Source organism: Grampus griseus, assembly GCF_964374135.1.
Source record: "Grampus griseus genome assembly, chromosome: 10".
Lineage (NCBI taxonomy): Eukaryota > Metazoa > Chordata > Mammalia > Artiodactyla > Delphinidae > Grampus > Grampus griseus.
In genome coordinates, this window is record NC_139004.1 from 22708799 (window position 1) to 22728031 (window position 19233).

The window sequence follows — 19233 nt, forward strand, 5'->3', positions numbered from 1 at the left end:
ATCCGGACACCGCCCAACGCGCCCAAACGTGCTAGTGAAACGCCCTTGCGGCGAGAGACTGTGCGCGGGGCGTGAATTCATTGGGCAACCAATAAGACAACTCGCCAGCTGATTGGCTATCCTGCCTTAACCTTCGCTCAGCCCCTTCCCCTGGGCACCCTCTTCCGCCTCCTTCCTGGCCCCCGAAAGCGTGCGCTTGACCTAGCGGCCTAGCACCTCCCTTTCCTCTGCTTCCACCACTTCCGCCCTCGAGATCATTTCTCACCAAAGGTTGGTAGAATCGGACCGGCGCATGCGCAGTGAGAGGATCGCGGTCAAAATCGACTTCAAAATTGCTTAAAATACAAACTGTAAGAATGCGATCTAAGAGTCGTACTGGCTGGTTCAGCAAAAATGCAATTTTGAGGCCGAATTCGTTAGTGACGCAGTTGAAATTGGCCTCTCCCTACAGCTCCCCTTTCACGCTTCCGTCCTGACGCAGATGCGCTGCCGCCTTCCGCACTGCGGGGTCGTCCTTGGCCCTACCCTAATGTATTTCCTGGAGCATGCGCAGTCGCTTTTCCTGCTTTATGCGTATGTCAAGATGGCTGCCTCCACATTGAACGTGTTGCTGAGGCGCCTTCCTAGCATTTCGCCCTTCAGAGGTGCCTACGGAGTTCAGGTAACTCCTTGGGGCACATTTTGTACAACGCCAGATTTGGTTGTACCTTTTCGAGGTCATCGCTCCACTGCTGGGAATCCAGGAGCCGAGGCCTTCCCAAGTGCTTCTGCCTTGGCTGTCAAGGCAACCCTTCGCTTCCACCACCCTCCTCCTTCCCTTCTCATTCCTCAGTACAGCGCACGTTTTCTAATCTCGAGTCGAGGGTAAAGAGCAAGCGTTGGATGTCCTCCTCTTCCGTTTCCATCTCGGCTGAATAATTAGGCGGTGGAACGGATCTCTTGGCCATACACAAACCAACTATTAACTGTACAGGTGGTGTCTAAATCTTCGATGCCAGGGAGTGTTCTTGGGTTGAGGGACACTAGCTTCTACCAGCCCTACCATCTTCCAGTAGAGCCAGGATACATTCTCATGACCTGGGACCAGTTACTCGGCTCTTTATCTCACTAAATCAGTTTCTTATCAAAGCATACATGAGAGCTTAACTTTGGATTGAGTTTTCCCTCCAGCCTACGTACTCACCACCCTGGAGGTTATGGGCAGGGCAGATTCTTGGTGGGGTAGGGTGAGATGGGAAGGCTTGCCCAACTGCCACTCCCTAAAGTGGGACTGAAAACTGGTGACAGGGGTCACCACAGAGTTAACTACAGGCCTGGTAGCTTTAGAGGTGGTGTTAGGACTTAAGTTTGTTCTGCCATATGGAATGTTGACCTTCAGCTTCTTAGAAGGCTGGGCAACTGAGTGATTGGATTGGATCGAGTTGGAGACTCGCGTGTCCTTTGCATCCCCTTCCTGCCACACATCTTAATTCCAAGAAGATGGACATTCTCCCTTTTCCTCCAGTAGACTGAGTTCATCCCAGAAAGCATGAATGCCTTATACGTGCCAACTTTTTGAGTTGTCTTTTCAAATAAATTTGCTTCCCAGTCACCTGTGCTAGTAGTTTATCTTCTAATGTTACCTTTTCTTTCAAGATCCAGTTGGAGGTAGGGATAGTCGTTGTTGATGTAAACTTAATCTCCCACAAAATGCTACCTCCCATATACAGCATATTCCTGCTGTATTTCATTTACACAGTGGGCGTGCCTTCCCCTTTCTCCCTGAAGTGTGGGCAGCAAACCAATCAGGTCTTGTCCTTGAACTCATTGTCTCATTTCGCCTCTGCCCCTCCTTTTATAGGTTCCCCTCCAGACTCTTTGCACCAAAGCCCCCGCTGAGGACGATTCTTTGCTCCCACTTCCCGTTTCCCCTTATAAGGATGAACCCTGGAAATATCTGGACTCAGAAGGTACTCCTAAATGGGGAAGGGGAGGGTCAAGTGAGGTCTGAAATAAGTGGACAGAGACCCGCCCATCACCACCACCCAAACTTGTATGGTCTTTCATTTCAGAATACCAGAACCGCTATGGTTCTCGCCCTGTCTGGACTGACTACCGTCGCAACCACAAAGGTGGAATACCCCCACAGCGGACTCGAAAGACATGTATTGTGAGTTTCTGAGTGTGGCACGTGGATGTGGAGTGGGGCTGGAGGCCAGAGTGACAGCGGCAGCAGCACTTTTTTTTTTTTAATTATTTTTTTTTATTTTTGGCTGCATTGGGTCTTCGTTGCTGCATGCGGGCTTTCCCTAGTTGCAGGGAGCAGGGGCTACTCTTTGTTGCAGTGGCTTCTCTTGTTGTGGAGCACGGACTCTAGAGCGCAGGCTCAGTAGTTGTGGTGCACGAGCTTAGTTCCTCGGCATCAAGTGGGATCTTCCCAGACCAGGGCTCGAACCCGTGTCCCCCTGCATTGGCAGGCGGATTCTTAACCACTGCACCACCAGGGAAGTCCCCAGCATCACTCTTTCTGACAGGGCTTTGAACAGCTTCACCTACCAGTTTCTTCTCTCTACAGCGTGGAAATAAAATTGCTGGGAATCCCTGCCCCATCTGCCGGGATCAGAAGTTGCACGTTGACTTTAGGGTAAGGAGAATCTTTTCTCTAGGATAAAGACTTGGAGCGTTTTTTGCAATGCTAAAGAGATTACCTTAGGTGCCCCGCTCTTCATATCCTGGTGCCCCTAAAGTCCATTTTGTATTGACTTTCTGGTAATATAAAAACATTTCTCCTTCCAGCCTTTTGCGCTCTACTAAGGGTTTTACTAAAAAGTTTCATCCCTTGTCTATGAAATTTACAGTCTAATTTGGCAAGAGAAATGCTTGTTTCTAATGTGAGGGCAATGCCCAAAGGTTTATTTATATCAATCACAGTTGTTAGCAAGTAGATTGGACTAGTTTTTTCCGGAGATTTTCTTTATTTCGTTGTCATGTTGATGTTTGGTGGCATGCTGAGACTTGGGGCTGGAGGGCAGATACATGAAGCAAGGTATAATCTAGTTATTTTTTCAAAAAACCTTCATTGTGATAAGGACAGAACTTATTCCTTAAAGTATTCAAAAACCTTATAAAGATGATAATGGAAAAGTGCCCTTCCGAGCTTGCAGTATTATAAGGTATTAGGGCAGAAGCTGAATGGCTGGTCGTCAGAGAAGTCAGAGGGCATTCAGGGGTCAGTCAGTCAGCAGATGGGGGTGTCTGAGTGCTCTCAGGCTCCTTCTGATACAGGTTGTAGAGGAGTCCAGAGATACTTCTCAATTTCAGCTGTGTATAATTGGTTACCAAAAAAAGGCTATAATCATTTGTATACAGTTTATAACAAATTGCATGACTAAGGGAGAGAGAAAGATTACAGACTGAAGAGTGCAGCTGATTCTGCCTGCCATTCCACTCCACAGATATACCTGCTTTTTCTTTGGGAGTCTCACCACCTGTGATTAATTACTGGCTGGGAGTCATTCTAATAATTAAATCTCTAAAATTGATTTTAGTAAACATATATATTACATATACCATGCATTTATATAAGTTAATAATTTGTAAATGTACATTATAACACGTACTACATTTTCTGGGTGATTTCAGGGATTTTCCAACAGACTGTCCCTAATTTGTTGCATGAAGGACTGACTTTAGAACCTAACCCCTGCAGAAGATAATTCTATGGGAGTCTCAGTGACAAAACGTAGGCTGTGTATGTGAAATGGTTGGAAGGCCAGGAAAGGGAAAAAGGTTGCAAGAATGTGTTCAGTAAAGGGATGCGGCTAAAACCAGGACCTGAAGGAAAGTAGCACCTGGGGAGATGTAGAAGGGTCAAGGTCATTTGTGTGGGTGTGCAGGGATTGTGCACTTTTAGTCCCTAATCGTCTTGCTACCTTCCCTTCCCTCTCTCTTGTTTCTCCACCACTTTTTCCTACAGAATGTGAAGCTCTTGGAACAGTTTGTCTGCGCCCACACGGGTATCATCTTCCATGCTCCATATACAGGTCAGCCCATCATCCCTGTCACCACCAGAATAGCTTTTCCTTACAGCACTTCTTATATTTATTAAGACAAGACAACAGGTATTTATTTGGTGGTTCCTACTAATGGCCTAAAAAATGTGATGGAACCTTTTGGAAATCTTGGCCTAATGGGGATACTCACATGCTAAAACAGTTACATGTGAACAGAAGATACAGGCGAGTACCAGTATAAGCAAACTATCTAGATGGAACTGTTAAAAGGTAAGTGGTGCTGATTGTTTCCTTTCTATAGGGTCTCTTCACTTTTACGGAAGGCTTTCTCATAAATTGACCTTTTATTCCATTGACAATTCAGTTAGATTTCCCAAATTTGGCGTAAGCTCACCAATTCAAGATTATATCTATTCCCTAACTATAGTCACAGGCCAAATCTGGCTCACTGTCATGTTCATTTATTTTCATATTGTCTACAACTCCTTCCAGGCTACAGTGGCAGAGTTGAGGAGCTGAGACAGACTATAATATATGCCTAAAACATATGCCACATTGCCTCCAGTATATGGCCCTGTACAGAGAACATTTTGCCAACCCCTGCTCCAAAGCAAGATAAATTTGCAAAGAATAATCGGAATCCACCCTTTTGTGGCGTGGTAGCATGATTGGTGGAGTTTGGTTTGTCAAGGAGTTTGTTTTTGTTTTGGCTTAGTTTGGTTTTTTGTGGGTTTTTTGGCCACACCACACGGCTTGTGGGATTTTAGTTTCCCAACCAGGGATTGAACCCGTGCTCGCGGCAGTGAGAGCACAGAGCCCCTAACCACTGGACCACCAGGGAATTCCCAAGGAGTTTTAAGAAGAGTTCTATAGTCAGGCTGTAAAAGGCTGAAGGGACTATTTTGCTACTTTCTCAGATCGTCTTGCCCAGATCTGAAATCCATTCTTCCTTTATTGACTCTTTCTCTGTGGATTGTCCAACTCAGCCCTTTAACTAACCACACTTGCCCTTTGAATTGTGTTCTGCTCCCTGTCTTGAAACCTTTACTGTTAAGTGGCTTCTCTATAGTGGCTAGACCCTCCTAAGTCTTCATCCTGGTTCGCAGAGAGAGAGAGAAGGTTCTTCCCACTGGGCAGAAGGGGAAACCAAGCCTTGCCGAGGGGTCAGGGGAATGGGGTCATCAGGTAGAGCTAGGTCTTCCAAATCTAAGCCTCTATCACCATGTAGAAGCAGTTATGTTCTTTATTTACTGTGACTTATAAAATGATCTCTGAGTTACCTTTTTTCACAGGGGTCTGTATGAAGCAACACAAGAAGTTGACCCAGGCCATCCAGAAAGCCAGGGATCATGGTAAGAATGAGAAGGGGCACAGCGCAGTTTTGTTAGGCATAAGGAAGGTGACTTAGGGCTGGAGGGTGGATATAAATGTTCCCACCTATCTGAGAAGGTAGCACTCATGTTCTTCCAAAGAATCTCTTCTTTCATCACTCCACTGTCCCTTGTTTCCTCTCCTGAGTCTCTTATCTTGTCGTTGCCCTGTCCTCTTTTTCTTCCTCTTTCTCTGCCTTCTTATTTTATAAATGTTGCCCCAATGCCATGTCTAAATCATAGGAGCTTTGTATAAATTTCTGACCCTGGGCTCCATGACACTTTTGCACAAATTAGGAAAAGGTACCCCTATGTTAGGGCAGATGCAGCTTCATAGCCCTGGCACAGGCCTGCACAGCTTGGCAGGCAAGAGTCTGGGCAGCACGTCAGCCCACACTTGCCCCCTTGGCCAGTTGCTTCTGTGCAGCATACCACATGCATAAATGAACCCAGTGGCTCTGACTGGTCCCTCCCTCCCTTTATATGTCATTTTTCTTATTATCTGTCTTAATCTGAAGTACCTGTCCTCCCTTCCCTGGCATTCTCTTTTTTTTAATCCCCCAGGTCTCCTCAGTTACCACATTCCCCAGGTTGAACCCCGGGACCCTGACTTCAGTACCTCTCATGGAGCTGTGAGTGTCACTCCGCCAGCGCCCACTCTGGTTTCAGGTGACCCCTGGTACCCATGGTACAACTGGAAACAACCACCAGAGAGAGAGCTGTCCCGCCTTCGTCGGCTCTACCAGGGTCATCTCCGAGAAGAAAGTGGCCCTCCACCTGAGTCAATGCCCAAGGTGCCCCTCACAGCCGCAGTTGAAGCCTCCTCCACTGAGCAGGCGGGCCCCCAGACTGCTCTGTAGGAGCTGTAGACTAGGAAGGGAGCCGGAGGGTCCCTTACACAGTATTTCATCCTGAAGAGCTGTCTACATTGTGGCCAGTGGCAGGCCCAGGGCCAGAGAAAGGAAATGATTGTTGGTGAAAGGGATAAATACATCTGAGGCTGAGGGAGGGCAGTGCAGACGTGTATCGGAAGCCCCAGCCCCTATATGTTGTCAATAGATAGGCTATACATTCTGCTACTGTTCCAGACCTGTGCCAACTGGGTTTTTCCACAATAAAGCTGTATCCTGTCTCTGGGCTGCATTTCAGATGAATGCTATGGAGGATTGCGGGGCAGTGGGTGCTGCTGTGGGGAGAGGAGTGGTCAGGCTTGAGCCAGTCCGATCAGTGCACTCTTGGGACCAGAAGCCACCTGGGATGAGCAGTTGTGCCATTATGTGATGATCACTTGTGCCCCCCTGTGCCCGATGCACAGTGTTCCCACTGAGGGGCTAAAGGGTTGGAGAGTGAGACACTAGGCCTAAGAAAAATGCGTTGCTATGGCACCCGCTGCCGTGGGAGGCGCGGATGGGATGAGTGGCGTTGCTAAGTGACAGCTGGTCTGGCAAAAAGAACGGGGTCCCCGGGCCGGCTGCCGGGATGGTGGTGGGTGGGGGGCGGCGGTGGGTGGGGGGCGGTGGTGGTGGAGGGGGGCGGTGGGTGGGGGGCGGTGGTGGTGGAGGGGGGCGGTGCGATCCCCCTAGGGACCCGGGGGCGCGGCAGGGGAAGTAAAGATGGCGGTGGGCGGGGCGGTGGCGGAGGGGCGGAAGTGACGTCGCGTGGGGCGGGTCTGGCCGCGCACAATGGGCCATGGAGTTCCCGTTCGATGTGGACGCGCTGCTCCCGGAGCGGATCACGGTGCTAGACCAGCACCTACGGCCACCGGCCCGCCGACCCGGAACCACAACGCCGGCCCGGTGACATCTCAAACCTGCCCCACGGCCCTTCTCTCCCGGTTCCTCTCGAAACCTGGTCCAGGCACCACGCCCCCTTCTCACTGACTAGTGTCTGCTCCTTTTGATGTCCTGGCTCGCCTTTTTGGTGACATTTGATCCTAGAACTGGTGGGGTAGATTGGGGCTTGAATCTGTCACCTTTCATCCCTTGGCCCCATCGTGGTTCCAACCAAAGGATGTGGTTGACCTGCCCTTCCTGCTTCCCCACAATAACTTCAAGGGAGGAGGGAGTGTACCACACTGAAAGGAGGTGTGGCAAAAGTTTGGGTTCCAGAAGAGTGGGTGGGAAATCAGGTTGGAAGATTCCGAGGTAAAGGCAGAGGGCCTGAAGTACTGAACTGGGGTTGCGGTTATCGCCCAGATTCCCAGGGAGTGAGTGCCCAGGACCCTCTAATTCAGTGAGTATCTGACTCTTGATGTCCTCTCTTTCTGTAGTGTTGATCTGCAGCAGCAAATTATGACCATTGTAGATGAACTGGGCAAGGCTTCTGCTAAGGTAATGTGGAGTCTACATGGAGTAAAGGGAGGCCTCTCTGGGGACAGTTGGTAAGGGAGGCCTGGGTCCTGTGGAAGGGACTTGTAGAAAGTCTGTCTTCAAATTCCTGGCAGGCCCAGCATCTTCCTGCTCCCATCACCAGTGCATCAAGGATGCAGAGTAACCGCCACGTTATGTATATACTCAAAGATACTTCAGCTCGAATGTGAGTGCCAAATACCGTTCTACCCTATACTTAATTCCTCCCTCTCCCAGCCCCTCTCCCTTTTTTGATTCTACCTCTTCCAGATAGCTGCTAATTATTGTTATTTTCCCCAACCTACAGGGCTGGAAAAGGAGCCATTGTTGGCTTCCTTAAAGTTGGATATAAGAAACTCTTTGTACTGGTGAGTGTCATTGGAAACTGAAAGTTCATATGCCTTGGCTCCTGAGAACAGAAGTGCTGGAGATTGGAAGGTGGCAATGATGTCTGGGTGCTAGAAGATCTTTATTGTTCTTTTACCTCTTAGGATGACCGTGAGGCTCACAATGAGGTAGAACCACTTTGCATCTTGGACTTTTACATCCATGAGTCACTTCAACGCCATGGCCATGGACGAGATCTCTTCCAGTATATGCTGCAGGTATTACTTATCTCTTCACCAGTTCATCCAAAATGGAGATCAAAGGCCCCTTGTCCTGAGTCCTTCCAGAGGCCCTGCCTCCCACCCTCCCACCCCCCATGTTCCCATATCCTTCCCAGGTGACTGGGTTCCTATTGGCCTGCTTTCCCCATGCCTGCTCCTACCCTGAGTCTCCTGTTCCCTGCAGAAGGAGCGAGTTGAACCACATCAACTGGCTATTGACCGACCCTCACAGAAGCTGCTGAAGTTCCTGAATAAACACTACAACCTGGAGACCACAGTCCCACAGGTTAGAGGTTTCAGAGAGTAGACCCCACTGAGCGTTCCCACTGAATTTATTATTTTTTGTGTGGCAAACAAGTGGCACTTTCCATGCACTCCTTATTCCCTATTATATAGGCTTATTTTATACAGGTAAGTTCTGGGGGGGCAGGGTACCATCTCTCATCCTGCAGCTATTTCACTCTCATCTTTTTTTTTTTTTTGTGGTATGCGGGCCTCTCACTGTTGTGGCCTCTCCCGTTGCGGAGCACAGGCTCCGGACGCGCAGGCTCAGTGGCCGTGGCTCACGGGCCCAGCCGCTCCGTGGCATGTGGGATCTTCCCGGACCGGGGCACGAACCCGTGTCCCTAGCATCGGCAGGCGGACTCTCAACCACTGCGCCACCAGGGAAGCCCTCTCATCTAGTTTTATTCTTCATCATGGGCTGTTGTGTACACCCAATAATATGTTTATGCCCCAAACATAATCAGCTCATTTTCATCTCCTTGTTTCCGCATAGACCATTACCTAGTCTATCAAGATTTAGTAAGGGCTCAGAATAATATACATTCCCTGTCCTCAGGGAGATTGGGTCTATTTTGGGGAAGGTGGTTTGTTTATAAGTAGATGCAATATAATGGTGCTAATGCTGTCCGTTCATTCAACATATATATATTAGAGTACCTGGCACTGTTCTGGGCTTTAGAAAGACTTTATTCAATGAAACAGATAAAAGTCTCTGTTCTCACGGAGCTTGTATTCTACGTGGGGAGACAGACAAACGTAATAAACAAGTATATACTATGATTGATGATAAGTGCTCTAGGAAAATGAGAGCAAGTAAGAAGGCTTGGGAGTGCCATGTGAGGATGGGAGTGTGTGGGATTGCAGGTTTAAATGGGATAAGCAGGAAAGGCCTCACTGAGAAAGTGTCACTTGAGCAATAACTTCAAGGGGTGAGACTATGAGCTAAGTAATATCTGGAGGGGGAGCATCCCAGGCAAAGGGAATGGCTAGTGCAAAGGCCATGAGGTGGGAGTGCGCCTGAAAAATTGGCTGGTGTGCCTAGAGCAGCATGAGTGAGGGGGGAGTGTGGTAGATGAGATCAGAGCAGTAATGGGGGAGGAAAAACATTTAGGACTCTATAGGCTATTGCAAAGACTTTGGCCTTTAAGTGAGAAAAGGAGAGCCATCAGAGGGGTTTGAACAGAGGGAGAATATGATGTGACTTACTTTAAACCAGAGCACTTTGCCTGTTAAGAATAGGTAGTAGAGGAGTGAGGGTACAAGCAAGTTAGGAAGCAACAATCCTGCTGAAAAATGGTGGTGGCTCAGTCTAAAATGGTAGCAGTAGAGATGGTAAGGAGTGGTCAGATTTTAGGTATTTTGAAGTTAAAGCAAATAATTTTTCTTGATAGACTGTGAAAAAAAAAGAGGGAGTTAAGGGTGATCCCAAAGTTGTTGGCCTGAGCACTTGGAAGGATGGCATTGCATTAACTGATGGAAGGTGGAGCAGTTTTGGGGAAAAATAGTAGGAGTCCATATTGAATATGTTAATTGGAGATGTCTGTGATGAGTCCAGGTTGGTTACTTCCCTGGAGTTCAGAGACGAGGTTCGGGGTGGAGAGTTTTCATCACACGTAGGGTACTGAAAGCAGTGAGACAGGATGAAACCGCCGTGGAGTGAGTATCTATAAAGAAGTGGTCCAAGGACTTGAGCCCTTGGGCACTCTTGGAAAGTCAGGAAGGAGAAGAAGCAGCAAATGCAGCTGAGGAGTGACTAGTGAAGTAGATGCAAACTTAGAAGTAACGTGACCTGCAAGGCCAGTGAAGAAAGTGTTTGCAAAAGGAAGGAATGGCTTACTGAGTCAAATGCTACTGATCAGTGAGGTAAGAAGAGGTCTGGGAAGTGACCATTGGATTTAGCTGCCTGAAGCCACTGGTGTTCCTGACAAGCGGTTTCAGCACACTCGTGGGTGGAAGCCTGGATGGAGTGGCTTTAGGAGATTGAGAAGCTCAGAACTGGAGGCAACAAGAATAGGCCACTCTTTTAAATGCTGCTTTAATGTGAACAGAAATAGAGCAAGAGCTAGAGGGGGATATGGATCAAGAGAGGGTTGATTCTTTTCAGTTGCATAAAAATGAACAGCATAAGAATGACTCAGTAGAAAGAAAATCTGATGTCAGAGAAAGTGGGAAGAATTGCTGAAGCAGTGTCGTTGAGTGGGCTTGGGATTGGGTTGACAAGCGAGCCTTGGGTAGGAGCACGGATAGTTAATCCCTTGTAACGTGATTAATTGGTGTGCTTACAGAGGGGGCATAAAGTGAGTTAGGCTTGACTTAATCTTGAAAGGTGTTCGTCAGGTGGACAGAAGTGGGCAGGCTAAGGTGCTTTTCATGTAGGAACCAGCACGAGCAGAGTCAGAGAGATATTAATCTACCTTTCAGGGCACTGCAAGCAGTTTTGTTTGGCTGGAGTGCTGGGCATATGCTTGTTGGGGAAGGATGAGGGTGGGTGGGTTGGTAGACATTACAGCAGGAGATAGACAGGGTCTCCTTAGACTGTGCTCCCAGAGTAGGACATCATTTTTCCATTAAGAGGCAGCAGAGAGCAACGGAAGAAACACAGTATCCAGCATCAAATGCATTACCCAGGTAACATGTAAGAGCAGGGCAGTATAGTGTAAATAATATTGGGTTGGCCAAAAAGTTCGTTCCAGTTTTTCTGTAACATCCATCTGGAAAACCCGAACGAACTTTTTGGCCAACCCAGTAACAACTGATGTTTCATGAGCTCTGTGTGGTATCTACATGCATTATCTCTGTTGATCCTTGTACATTTCTTTAAGTAGTTGCCATTATTGACCCCATTTTGGGTTTATACAGATTAGTGACTTGACCAAGTTTGCACAGCTAATAAATGGTAGAGCTTGAATTTGAACCCATAGCCCCCTCTAATGACTACACTGTATTCCTGGCTGAAATGCCTCAACTAGAATCAGGAGTCTGGGATTTGAAACCCAGTTCTGCCACTTGTAGCTACTAGACTTTGGGCAAGCCATGTCTCCAAGCACATATATTTCCAGTTTTCCTGGGTATATACCTAAGAGTAGAATTGCTGGGTCATATGGTAATCCTGTGTTTAACTCTTTGAGGAACTGAGAAACGGTTTTTCCACAATGACTGCAACATTTTACATCTCCATCAGCAGTGTGTGGTAGCTCTGGTATCTTGACATCCTCACCAAAATGTATTTTTCTTTGTTCTTTTTATAATAGCCATAATAATGGTTGTGAAGTTGTATCTCTTTGTGTTTTGATTTGCATTTCCCTAATGACTAATGATGTTGAGCATCTTTTCAAGTGCTTATTGGCCATTTGTATATCTTCTTTGGAGAAATGTTTATTCAAGTCTTTGCCCTTTTTTTAAAAATTAATTATTATTTTTGGTTGCACTGGGTCTTTGTTGCTTCATGCGGCTTTCTCTAGTTGCGGTGAGCAGGGCTACTCTTCATTGCGGTGCACAGGCTTCTCATTGCGGTGGCTTCTCTTGTTGTGGAACATGGGCTCTAGGCACGCAAGCTTCAGTAGTTGTGGCACACGGGCTCAGTAGTTGTGGCTTGTGGGCTCTAGAGCGCAGGCCCAGTAGTTGTGGCGCACGGGCTTAGTTGCTCCGTGGCATGTGGGATCCTCCCGGACCAGGGCATAAACCCCTGTCCCCTTCACCCACAGGCGGACTGTCAACCACTGCGCCACCAGGGAAGCCCCGCTTTTCATTTTCTTGATAGTGTCTTTTGATGCACAGAAGTTTTTACTTTTGACGAAATGTAATTTATTTTTTCCTTTTGTTGCTTATGCTTTTGGTGTCATATTTAAGAAACCATGTCCAAAGTCATCAAGATTTTCCTCAATGTTTCCTTCTAAGAGTTTCACAGTGTTAGCTCTTACATTTAGCTGTTTGATCCATTTTTAGCTATTTTTTGGTCCAAATTAATTATCTTGCATGTAGATACTCAGTTATCCAAACACCAGTTGTTGAAGAAGTTATACTTTCCCTATTGAATGGTCTTGGCACCTTTATTGAAAATCAATTGACCATAGACACATGGGTTTATTTCTGAACTCTATTCATTCCATTGGTCTGTATGTCTATCCTGTGCCTCTACCACACTATTTTGATTACTGTAGCTTTGTAGTAAGTTTTGAAATCAGGAAGTATGAATCCTCCCCAAATTTGTTATTCCTTTGTTAATCTTGAAGATTATTTTGGCTATTCGAGGTCCTCTGCAATTCAACTTTAGGATTAGCTTGTCAGGGTCTGAGATTTTGACTAAGTCTGTCAACAAGGACAGGAAGGCTGGCTTTCGTTCCTCCCACTGTGGTTTTTCTAGCACAGGGTTCTATACGCAAGTATGTGCTGAGTGGCTGAATGGACAAATATATTTCGCTTGTTTCATCTTACAGGTGAACAACTTCGTGATCTTCGAAGGATTCTTTGCCCATCAGCATCGTAAGTTTTCTCACCTTGTGTGTGTTGGTCAAGCAGTTGGGGTGAGGGGAAGGAAGGAGGTGGATTCTTGGTCCCACCGGACCCCTCACTGAGGGGCACCACCGCTTCCTTCCTCACAGGGCCCCCTGCTACCTCTCTGAGGGCAACTCGACACTCTTGTGCTGCTGCGGTCGATCCTATGCCCGCTGGTAAAGCTGCATTGAACGGGTGGATCTGTAGTGCTGTGATGGCTAGTCACTCTGGAGGCCACTGGGAACTCAGTGCAATCTGTGGGCAGTTTGGGAGAATTCTAAAGCAACCCAAGTCCCCAGCAGACATTACCCATGTCCTCTGCCCTCATGGGAGCTCAGTGTATTTATATTTGGCAAGACTGTCAACTAAGCAAGCTCATTGGAAGCCTGTTTGACAGCTGACATTGATGGAGCCTCTTGCTGCTTCAGGCCCATCAAAATAGGCCAGAGTCATGTTCCTTCATAAACTCCTCAGGCTTCTGTCAGCCAGTGAGGGACAGGCAAGTGCAGTCAGCCCTTCCATTTCCAGTCATAGAATAGTGACATGAATGGTCCAAAGCTTAAATACTAGTTTTAGAAGATAACACTCAGAATTTGTAACATTTCCAACCAAATAATGAAATTGATCTGGAGAAACCATACCTAGGAGGTACTGAAATGCTGCCCAGGTTCCACATTCCATCCTCATCCACACACATGCTCCCTGCCGGGCTGAGCCCCACCCCTTCCTCCTTCTCAAGGCTGAGGGGCACAGCCTTCTGCTGGCCGTGCTGTGCGCACTTGCACAGAAGGGCCCTTTGCTGAAGGAGCTGGCTCTGTGGCTAGCTCTCTCACCTCCTCGGTGGCCAGGAAACAGAGTAACCACCACCCAGACAGCAATCTCTCAACAGTGATTAGCATCCACCAATGTCAGGCACGGAGAGGCAGTTCAGATCCGTAAGCGGCTCTGCTTTCCAAGGCTTCCCCCCTCTAGCTCCTGCTGACCAAAGCTGTGAGAGGGAGAGAGAGCCAACAAGGACGGTGAGGACCAGGTCCACACGGGAGGGACCCTAAAGTTTAAGTGGATCTGCTGGGCAGTCTCTCATTTGCCACGCATGATGGAGAAAGAACCTCTTGAGAGGGAAAGGGAGGGGCAAGTGGAGAAGTGAGGAGGCTGGAGACAGGGCTGGGACAGTCCGTTAGCCTCCCATTTACTCTGTCTGGTGACTCCTTTCCAGGTGTCTGTGTTTTTACCTCATCCTTTTTTTCCCCTTATAAAACGTAAATCTCTTTCTATCTTTGCTCTGGAAGGGGAGGTTCTGCCCCACCCCAGCCTCCCCTGACCTCTCCAAAGCAATTCCTGATTAACCAAGGGCTTTGTCCGTCTCATCTAGAGGGACCTGGGGTCCTCGGTGGCCCAGCTGGGACCATTCCACTGCCCCAGAATCCCAGGGGGGCCTGACAGCACCCACTGACAGTAAGAGCTTGCCTCCCTTGGCTGCCCTTCTCTTGCATCTCCCAGGCCCCACAGTCTCCCCCAGATCTTTCCCCCCAACTCTGCATTCAGCCTACTCCTTCTGGCTCTCCTCAAAATGCTCCAGCCTTCCCCCCGAATTCCCTTTTGGTGTGATGGCAGTGCCACAGAGCTGCTTCTGCGGTGGAGCTGAAGGCTCCTTTCCCCGGAGGAACTGTGGTGTCAGGGATCAGAGGTTTGGGGTCGTGGGGGTAGTGAAGGGGTGCACAGTATGCCTCCTAATGCTTACCTTGCCTGTGTCCTCTCCACTGCCAGCTCCAGCAAGGAAGCTGCCACCCAAGAGAGCAGAGGGAGACATAAAGCCATACTCCTCTAGTGACCGAGAATGTAAGACTGGGGTAGGGGGTCTGGGCCTGGGGGTGACTTAACCCAGGGGAAAGATTTGTTCTCTCTAAAGGCTCTGATTTCTCTTTTTTCTATTCTAATCTTTGCTGTCATGACTCTCTTCCCTTTCCTTTTTCTTCTCTGTCTTGCTCTTTTTTCTCCCTCTCCCCAGTTCTGAAGGTAGCTGTGGAGCCTCCCTGGCCCTTGAACAGGGCCCCTCGCCGTGCTACACCTCCAGCCCACCCACCCCCGCGCTCCAGCAGCCTGGGAAACTCGCCAGAACGGGGTCCCCTCCGCCCCTTCGTGCCAGAGCAGGAGCTGCTGCGTTCCCTGCGCCTCTGCCCTCCGCACCCCACCGCCCGCCTTCTGCTTGCTACTGACCCAGGCGGCAGCCCAGCCCAGCGTCGCCGCACCAGGTAATAGGAGCTGGAGGGTTAGGGAATGTCAAGACTGTCGGACAGGGTGTTAGAAATGGCGGAGGGCAGTGTAAATCCATCAGAGACATGAAGCAATAGGACAGGAAGACTGGAGAGTCCTGGAACCTTTCAAGAAGAATATATTGGAAAGTATTTATGGGAGTGGTCTGGAAATAAATTACGGTGAAGGAGCAGAATAGGACTTTATGTAGAGTCTAGGGACTCTAGTTTAAGTGAGAGCTGGGAGGAAGCACAGGAAGAACACAGATCCGTTGGGTGGGTGACTGAGCCTCTAAGATTGGGGAAATCATGGTTTAACATTTGCTGGGAAGGGGCAGGATCTCTGACACAGTTTGGGGAGCCACCAGCCCTCGGTCAGTGCCTTGTGTGGCAGGAGCCCATCCCGGCAGGCAGAGAGTGGGCCTCTCCTTTTTTTTTTTTTTTTTGGGCCTCTCCTTTTTTTCTCTCCCCAGCTTTCTCTTCACCTCTGACTTCTCTTTCTGTTTTTCTCTCCCCCCCATTTCCCCTCTCCCCTCCTCCTGTCCATAACATCCTTCCACAGCTCCCTTCCCCGCTCTGATGAGAGTCGATACTGACAGACAGCTAAGCCTCTCCCCTTCCTGGGAGACCTGGCAAGGGCAGAGACTCCCTCCCTGAGAACCCCAGACCGGATCTTCCATTGTATCCCCCAGCATCCAGGGGAACCTGACAGAGCCCATAGGATTCCCTCTTCCCCTTTCTTGGACAACTGGGTTGTCAGGGTCCCAGATGGCCTAATGCTTTGTAGCTTTTCTTACCATAGAAAGCACCCCCTGTCTCCTAACTCGGGCTCTGAACACTCTCCCACAGACAGCCCATTTGCTGCCAGACTTCTCGGTTGGGCGGCTCCTACTAATTATCCAGAGAAGCATAGTCTTGCTTGCAGTCAGATTCTAGAACACCATGGAAGGTCCAAGGGCCTCCTCTACCAGGGAAACCTTTTAAAGAGTCTTGTCCATGGAATGAATCTTATAGTCCCACTACACTGTCTCCTGGTAGCTCTAATACTGCTTCGTGCTACCGACCACAGCTACCCTATCAGCCTGCTGACGCCAGCCAGTGAGTGAGCTCTGCTTCAGAGCAGTCCAGTCAGGTAGGACAGGGACTTACCAGCTCCCCAAGGGATCCACTCAACATTGCCAAACTCTTAATTTCCACATGTTGTGTGTATGTGTATCTGTCAGGGGACCCCCGAGCTGACGTCTGCTACGAGGCTCTAGACTCGCCACACTTCTACAGACACCACCACTTCCCCTGGGTCCAGGTTCTGTGAGGGAGTTTGTTTCTTGGCAGGAGATCCCAGCAAGCACCCTAGGATCACTCTTAGCCAAGTTTCAGAAGCTAAGCCTGAGTCTCAAGGCTCTATTAGCTCCTGGAATACGCTCTCGCAGCCATCCCTCCCCGGTCACTAGATGCTGATAGATTCCTGTCTTGTGAGATTGTCTTGAGATGATGGGGGAACTCCTCCTCTGGCCTTCCTTTCTTCTTTCCTCCATAGCAAGAACCTTCTTCCCTGCTCCATACCCAGGGTATAGAACATCCTTCCCCCTCCCTACCCTCTGGATGTGTGCTAGTTGATACCCCTACTGTATTCCCCGAAATCCTTGGGAGCAGGATCTCCCTCTCTTCTGACTCATTCCTTTTTCTTCTCCCTCTCAGTGTTGTCTGAATAAAGTGTGAATTCTTTTGTGTTTTTTAAATGGACATTTTCAATGATAAAAACTACAAAAGAAAAAAAAAAAACACCAAACAAACCTTAAGGTCTCAGCCTCGTTTGTGCGTCACCCCTTATTTTCCTGGGATCTCAGGACCTCTCTCCCTCTCTCTCCCTCACCTCTGAGATCTGCAGATCTTCCAGCAAGGAGCCTTAGAGCTCCCCTTGCAGGATCTGGTGTCTGCCTGTCCCCATCTTCATTGTGGGATCTTCTGCGGATTGTCTCCTCTCATGTAGTCGCTGGATCCCTCTGTGTAGCCTTCTATATCTACTCCTCCATTCTCTCCAGAAACCTCTAGCTCTCCCTAGTCACTTCTACCCTTTACCCCAGGCCAGCCTTTGCTGAGATGTTAAGATTTACTAACATCTCTGGGATCCACTAATTGCCTCCTGATAACAGTCCCCTAATTGTTTCCTGAATTCCTCTTCCCGCTAGTTCCCTGGCCTCTCCCTCACTAAACCCTTGGATCTCTTTCTCAAGACAGTCCTTTCCCTAAATTCAGCCTTACCACTCCCTATTTCCCTCTGGCTGAAGTATCCTAAAATTAAGGTAATCATGTTTTCCAAACCAAACATCAGGGCACCTGGTCCAACAAAAAAATATTTTTTTGCATATATGTGAATCTGGTTGTGTGTGTGTGGTGTGTGTGTGTGTTTTTGGCCGAACCACGCGGCTTGTGGGATCTTAGTTCCCCGACCAGGCCCCAGCCAGAGATTGAACCTGTGCCCCCTGCAGTGGAAGCATGGAGTCCTAACCACTGGACCGCCAGGGAATTCCCCTGAATTTGTTTTTATGACATGATTTGGAGCACATTTGGCCTTACTTTTAACACATTACCTCAACTAGGAGTAATAAAGCAGCAAGTCAGGACTGCTTCAGAAAACCTTGGGGTATAAAATGAGCTCCCTTCCCTTTTCTGGGGCACAACTTAGATTAAAATCCCATAGGAATGATAACTACCCCTCTCTCTGTTCCTGTGCTGTTCCTTTTATTATTCTCCTGATTCCTCCATACCCACTCATCTTTCATCCTGTAGCCTTTTCCCCATCATCTCACATTTCTTCTACAGCAGGACTCCCGCAGGGCTGGTAGCCCAAAGCTGCAGCTATAGCCGCCATGGGCGGTTGAATTCCTCATCCCCCAATACAGGTAAGTTATTCATCTCCTTATCCGCAAATCAAGTAGGCCATATTCACTACCTACTCCAGCCTTCCCATGCACATGCCTGGTATTCCCACAGGCAACCAAGAACTGAAGCAGGGGGAGCAGGAAACAGAGAATAGGTGAGGTCTGACCCCTCCCCTACCAGCCTCGCACCACCTCTGACTCCTTTCCTAACATCACTCTCAGCTACTTCCTCCTCCTTAATCTCACTCTCTGAACTGGACACCAGCTCTTCCCACAAAGCCTTCCACCTAACACCCTACAAGCCTCTTTCCCCATAGGTTCGACTCGAGTGCTTCCCTTTGGCAGTCTCTGAGGGGTTTCAGGTTTGGACATAGCACTAATGGTTCCAGCCTCATACCCCATCATACATCCTCTACACAAGAGCCAGTCAGCCCTTTAAGAAGCTGTGATTTTTTTTTTTTTTTTGAAGCTGTGATTTTAATTCTCCCTTTAGTACCCCTGTAACCCACTCTCCATCTCCCACCTACTAGGTCTGCCAGTGAGGAGCAGGTCTTGTCACAGCATGGGTCTGGGGAGGAACCCATGCACACGGTTCCTCCACAGGCCCAGGCTCCACCAGCCCAGTCCTGGACAATGGGTGGGGATATGTTCAACGCCAGGTTCATTCGAAACTTGCAGGAACGTCGCAGCACCAGGCCTTGGTGACCGCAGCCCCCTCTCACACCTTCAAAGTCAGTATTATTTCTCTCTCACACAGGACCTAGCCAAAGCCCGCCCTCACAATGGATGTATCCATTCATTCATTCATTCGACAGGCTTTATTATCAGTGCCAAGTCATTTGTATCTTATTTTTAACCACAGCAATAAAGTATTTATTTTTATCACGAGAGCTACTGAAAACCGCGATTGTCATTATTTCAATCACACCCGTCACTCTTCGCGCGCCCCGTTCAGCCCCATCATCGCCCACTTTTGCGCAAGCGCCACAGGTGAGAGCAGTG

The 19233-nt window shown here is 48.6% G+C and overlaps 3 protein-coding genes across 5 annotated transcripts in view; 2 read left to right on the forward strand and 1 right to left on the reverse strand.

Annotated features, from left to right (window-relative positions):
- Window positions 1-14061, reverse strand: part of PPP1R10 (protein phosphatase 1 regulatory subunit 10) — a 30770-nt gene extending 16709 nt beyond the window's left edge. The window contains exon 1 of the mRNA XM_082663877.1: window positions 13931-14061. The gene's annotated coding sequence lies outside the window, so the exon portion shown is untranslated. The remainder of the gene's footprint in view (window positions 1-13930) is intronic.
- MRPS18B (mitochondrial ribosomal protein S18B) lies at window positions 532-6488 on the forward strand. Its single transcript, XM_082662727.1, has 7 exons — window positions 532-661; window positions 1841-1949; window positions 2052-2149; window positions 2555-2623; window positions 3956-4022; window positions 5285-5344; window positions 5927-6488. Exons 1-7 carry the CDS (start codon window positions 584-586, stop codon window positions 6220-6222), a joined length of 777 nt encoding a protein of 258 aa, XP_082518853.1. The 5' UTR covers window positions 532-583; the 3' UTR covers window positions 6223-6488.
- ATAT1 (alpha tubulin acetyltransferase 1) lies at window positions 7013-19106 on the forward strand. Of its 3 annotated transcripts, XM_082663878.1 has the most exons (13): window positions 7013-7158; window positions 7632-7692; window positions 7806-7897; window positions 8018-8078; window positions 8202-8315; window positions 8503-8604; window positions 13040-13085; window positions 13205-13273; window positions 14865-14936; window positions 15106-15349; window positions 18173-18252; window positions 18344-18386; window positions 18762-19057. In XM_082663878.1, exons 1-13 carry the CDS (start codon window positions 7052-7054, stop codon window positions 18934-18936), a joined length of 1266 nt encoding a protein of 421 aa, XP_082520004.1. In that variant the 5' UTR covers window positions 7013-7051; the 3' UTR covers window positions 18937-19057. The 3 variants fall into 3 exon arrangements, with proteins under 3 accessions (XP_082520004.1, XP_082520005.1, XP_082520006.1); XM_082663879.1 differs by lacking the exon at window positions 18344-18386 and having other exon boundaries at window positions 7035-7158; window positions 18762-19106; XM_082663880.1 differs by lacking the exon at window positions 13205-13273 and having other exon boundaries at window positions 7035-7158.
- The last annotated feature ends 127 nt before the right edge of the window (window positions 19107-19233 follow it).